Source organism: Penaeus japonicus, unplaced genomic scaffold (assembly GCF_977035675.1).
Source record: "Penaeus japonicus unplaced genomic scaffold, GWHDUDI00000001_assembly GWHDUDI00000011, whole genome shotgun sequence".
In the NCBI taxonomy this organism is placed as follows: domain Eukaryota; kingdom Metazoa; phylum Arthropoda; class Malacostraca; order Decapoda; family Penaeidae; genus Penaeus; species Penaeus japonicus.
In genome coordinates this window covers 1789970-1795743 of record NW_028234413.1, presented here as the reverse complement: position 1 = coordinate 1795743, position 5774 = coordinate 1789970, and the positions used below count along the sequence as shown (strand labels likewise).

At 42.4% G+C, this 5774-nt stretch overlaps 1 protein-coding gene across 1 annotated transcript in view; it reads left to right on the top strand.

The window, feature by feature from the left end:
- The window catches only part of nab (NGFI-A-binding protein homolog), a 362254-nt gene that overhangs the window by 37144 nt on the left and 319336 nt on the right, over positions 1-5774 (top strand). The window contains exon 3 of the mRNA XM_086542106.1: positions 2461-2538. Coding sequence (XP_086398232.1) covers positions 2461-2538 — 78 coding nt within the window. The remainder of the gene's footprint in view (positions 1-2460; positions 2539-5774) is intronic.

Sequence of the window (5774 nt, the reverse complement as noted above, 5' to 3'; positions counted from 1 at the left end):
TGGCTTTTGTTATGTTTGTTTGTTCGTTTGTTTTTCTCTGTTGTTAGTGGACGAGGACCGGATTTTGTTGTTTGGCGGAATTTATATTGTTTGTTTGTATATTTATATTTATCTACTGATCTATCTCTCTACTTATCGTTAATATTTATTAATTATATATTTGCAACATTCTTATTTTCATTATTATTATTATTATTATTATTATTATTATTATTATTATTATTATCATTATTATTATTATCATTGTTATTATTATTATTATCATCAGCATCCTCATCATCATTATCATAATTATTATCAATTATCATCATCACAATCACCACCCCTACACCACCACCCTTACCACCACCACAATCACCACCACAACCACCACTATAGTCAACCACTCCCGTTACAACGCCTCGACCAGCGGCTTTCATTTCCTCCGTCCGGAGCGGAGCGACTCGGGCCTAAAACTGGAGCGCCGCGTCGGAATGTCGACCGAGATAATCAGAGATGTGATGGGCATTAATTAGGGCCTTTACGAACCTGCCCCGGTATGCAAATGGGCCGTCAATGACCTTGGCTGCTTAAGGGGGGGAAAAAGGGGAGTGTTTGTGTGATTTTGTTACGTGTGTGTGTGGTTATGCATGTAAGAGTACACGTGTGTTTATATGTATATGTATATCTATCTATTTATTTTTCTGTCTATCTATCTATTATCTATCTATCTATATGACATTCTCCATCTTAATCCAACTTTTTTTTCCCTCATATCCTCTCCCTCTCCTTCTTCACCTCCAGACTGTAAGAACATGTAAGAGTACACGTGTGTTTATATATATATGTATATCTATCTATATATCTTTCTGTCTATCTATCTATCTATCTATCTATCTATCTATCAACATGACATTCTCCATCTTAATCCAACTCTTTTTCCCTCATATCCTCTCCCTCTCTTTCTTCATCTCCAGTCTCCCTTTCTTCTCCCTCCCTCTCTCCTTTCCTTCTTCTGTGTTCCCCCCCTCCCCCCTCCCCCCCCTCCCCCTCTCTCTCCCGAGGGGAAATATAGGAAGCCAGAGGGAACGCATTAGGGGGGAGGGGGAGGGGGGGAGGTAACATTATGTCAGGAGTAATTTATCAGCATTTTGGTGATTATATAACGAGGACGTTAGATTAGTGCTGATGAATATCACGGGATTATCAGAATGTAGGAGATGAAACGGTGGCATTGTGGGCGGCGTGTGGGCGGCGTGGGCGATCATGAGGCCGAGGGTTTGTCGGAAGGACTTGACAAATTTCTCAGGCAGATATTAGGGCTTATGGTATGAAGAAATTGGGTCCTTGCGTTAACACACGCCTGTGGGCGCCCACACACTCACGCGTATATGGGAATACGCACATAAACACACACACGCACACGCATAATTGGATGTCCGAGTGCGCGCGCGCGCACACACACACACACACACACACACACACACACACACACACACACACACACACACACACACACACACACACACACACACACACACACACACACACACACACACACGACGTGCGACGCCTGACCGCCGTGCGCAGCATCCTTAGAAACAATAATCACCGCGTCACAGCTGATAAGAGAGGACGACTCGACCGCGCTTTCGCCCCGACACAACGAACACGAGCGTTAAACGAGACCCCCCGAGATCGCAGATATCCCGCATGTGCAACTCTGAAGCCAAGCGTACACATACATGTACGGATTCTTTCGCGGACCCGATCTGACACGCACACACACACACACACACACACACGCTTGTCGCCAGAAAAAAAAAGAAAAAAACACACACGCATAATGTCTTGGACCTGGGGACAGTCGTCGGGGCCACAGAGTCATAGAGGTAAATGACGATGGAAACTCATGTACCTATTTTTGGAAGTACTCGACTGCAGGAAGTGCGAGTGCCTGGAGACGGGCGGGGCTTGTTTTTGTTTTGGTGTGCTTTTGTTCCTTTTTTTTTTCTTCTTCTTCTTATCGTTTTCCTCTTACAGTGTTATGATGTTGACGGATTTGAATTTAATGTCATTGCTTTCATCAAATGTGTATTTGTTTCTATTCTGTGATGTTCCCATACTGACGATTATTTTCAGGTGTTGTTGGTGTTGTTGTTGTTGTTGTTCTGAACAAAAAAAAAATATTATTGTTTCTGTGTATTGATCTATTTTTGAACGAAACATCCGTACTGACCAAAATAGAATCGATTCCCGATTGATTTCATATCTTGGAGCTGTATGTTTGTGTGTGTATGTATGTCAATACCAAAAAAGATAAAAAAAAAAAAAAGCATAACAACAATGAAAGACCATTGAAAGAAATTAAAAGATTGAAAATTTTTAAAAAATGTAGTGTGATTAAAAAAAACAAAAAACTTTCACACTTATTTGACGGGAATATTCCAAGAGTGACTGGTTCATGTATTCCTATTCCAGGGCTCAACTACCCACCCATCAGCCAATCAGAACGCAGAGCTGAACCCCAAAGACGCAGTCAGGATTTCGGACCGCCAAGTAAGATTTAACCGCATGCCAGTCCTCCTCCTACTCCTCCTACTCCTCCTCCTCCTCCTCCTTCTCCTCCTTCTTCTTCTTCTCTTGCTCGTCCCTCTCGTTCATCTCCTCCTCCTCCTCCTCCTCCTTCTTCTTCTTCTCTTGTTCCTCCTCCTGGTTCATCTCCTCCTCCTACTCCTCCTACTCCTTCATTTCATCCTTCTTCTTCTTCTTCTCTTGCTCCTCTTCCTGGTTTATCTCCTCCTCCTCCTCCTCCTACTCCTCCTCCTTCTTCTTCTCTTGCTCGTCCCTCTGGTTCATCTCCTCCTACTCCTCCTCCTCCTCCTCCTTCTTCTTCTTCTCTTGCTCGTCCCTCTGGTTCATCTCCTCCTCCTACTCCTCCTACTCCTCCTACTCCTCTTTCTTCATCTCCTCCTACTCCTCTTCCTCCTGGTTCATCTTCTCCTCCTCTTCCTCCTTCATCTCCTTCTTCTTCTTCTTCTCCATTTCCTCTTCCTTCTGCGCCTCCTTTATCTCCTACTTCTCTTCCTCCTCCTTCTTCATCTCCTCCTTTTTTTTCTTCTTTCACCCTCCTTTCTTTTTTCCGCTTTTTACTTTTTTCTCTTCGCCTTGCTCCTCTTCCCCATTTTCTTCATCTTCCTTGTCTTCGACCTCCTTTTCTTTTTGCGTTTTTCCTCTCTCTTCATCTCTCCGAGTTCCTTCATCTCCTCTCTCTTTCTTCACCTTCGCCTTTACTCCCTCCTCCCCTCCTTCTTCCTTCTCCTCCTCCATCTTCCATCCCATCTCTCTCTCTCCGTCCCCCTCGGCCTCCCCCTCCCCTCCCCTCTCCCCTCCCCCCGCTCCTTCGATTCCCTTCTGTGTCCCAGTCTTGTTGCAAGAGTCAACCCTTCCCTTTTGATGTCTCCCTTTTAGAACCCGAAGGAGTCACTCCCAAACACTCGACAGATTCAGGAAAACAGAACAGTGACACCAATCCTTAACTCGATATGCATATCTTCCAGAATCAGAGAGAGGAAAAAATACAACAACAACAAAAATAAAAATTAAACAAGACAAACATGTGGTAGATTTGGAGAGAGAGAAAGAAAAAAAAAAACAAGCTAAACCTCAGCATACACAGACACCCCTGGAAGATGAATAGACCAACCTCCTTGGACCGGTGATCTTGTTAAAACCTCAACCTTGATCGCTTTTGCATTAATTGTGGACAGAGGAAGAAAAAAAAAGTCACCGCAACGACAAGCCTTTAGAATTACCGCTAATTTTGTGTCCCATTCCTCCTTTTTTGAAGAAAAAAAGGTCCTCCTCACACGCCTATTTCTTTCTTTTTTTTTTTTTTAATATCTTTGCTGAATAGGTCTTAGAATGATATCCCGAGATAGATGTGTTGAATAAGCTCTGGAGTGATAGCTTTAGACACCGGGAATCCAGTCTCATGAACAGGTCTTCTTGGGCGCAGTCGCGTTCTTGCTTGCAGGCAAAGGGATCCTCAGGCCTTATCTTATCTTCACTAGCTCTTCGGAGAGGTGAGAAACGAGGTTACACTATGATATGATTTGATAACTAGACTATTATCAGAGAGAATTATTTCACAGTTATTGGACACCCAATTGCTGATAAGGAACATAATGTCCTCGCCATCCGTGGGCAGAAAGGGATATACTACACTATTTCAGAAAGGCGCAAATCTTAGGCTGTCGTTTTATATCAAACTTCTAAGTTCAGTGACTCAAAACATTAGACTAGATTTACAGAACATTTCTTTATTGTTAGGATAAACTGTGATCTGCGTGCATGTGAAAGGGATCTATGTACATTTATCTATGTTATCTGTTTGTGCTGCGAGAGAGAGAAAACGTTACTTCGTACATCTTTTTAGTTAACTGATATGAACTATCTCTTGTTTACTTGTTACAGAAGGAAGAAGAAGAAGAAAAAAAAACCTTACTATACTGTCTGTTCTTTTTTTTATGTAAAGGTCCTCACACGCCCATTTCTTTCATTGTATACAACCCATGCTAAACAAACAGCCCTAGCTTTCCGACAGAACCTCCGTCAATAACCCCCCGCCCACCCCCGCCCCTTAACAAAACATATAACGCCCCGTTGAACAGAATGACTCCAACTTTTTTTTTCCTTTTTTTTTTTGTTAAGCTTGAGGGGGCGAATTCCCAAGTTAACGTGAATCGAGCTGTAGGAACCTGAGATATGCCTAAACAAATAAAATAGCAGGATATTGCATACCATAAGCAGCTGATATTGCGCACAAGTGATCACGGGGGTATGTGCTTCAACATTGCTCACACTATGTTGCGAGTTGCAGATCATATTGCCTTAATTACCTGTGCCTTAACTGGCTATGCTGTAGGATGGGGAAACTTCATTCACGTCTGCTATGCTTCATTTTATTCATTTTTTTTTAACATTTACTCTTGTTTAGGCTTGTCCCTTAGCCCTTGTGTATTTAGTTGTTTCTTCACCCATACCTTAGATAATTTGTTAATTCGTTCGCATATCTGCTTGTTCATTTGGCTAGCTTAATCCCTTTGCCAGTAGTTTTTTGTTTTTTTTGAAGGTATGTTTATGTGTATGAGTTGTGTCCAGTGTTGCGTTTATATTGTGAGCTTAGTCTACCTTTTGTCTTGTTCTACTAGTCTAATTTGTGTCGCTCCATTTTCTTTTTTCTTTTCTTTTTTTTGTTTTGTTTTCTTGTTTTTTACTAATTTTTTGCTTCTTTCTCTTCATTCACGTCTTTCTCGCATCCATCATCGTCGTCTTAAGTTTTTTTGTTTTGTTTTTTCATCATATTTATCGTATTCTTCAGGTTTCTTCTTCTTCTTCTTCGGCTTGGCTTTTCTTCTTTTCTTTCTTCCTTTACATTTTTTTATCCTTTCTACATTTTTATTAGCATTGTTTCTTCCTTCTACTTCTCTTCTTCTTCCTCCTCCTCCTCCTCTTCCTCCTTCACCACCACCACCACCACCCCCACCTCTTCCTCCTCCTCCTCCTCCTCCTTCACCACCACCACCCCCACCCCCACCTCTTCCTCCTCCTCCTCCTCCTTCAGCCCCACCCCTCCACCCCTCCTCCCCTCCTCTTCCTCCTCCTCCTCCTAATCCTCCTCTTTCACCACCTCCTCCTCCTACTTTAATTTTCCTTCGCTCTTCTCTAATTTTCTTCCCCATGAAGCAACTATTAACATTCTGTAAAAAGAAAAGAAAAAAAGAAAAATGATA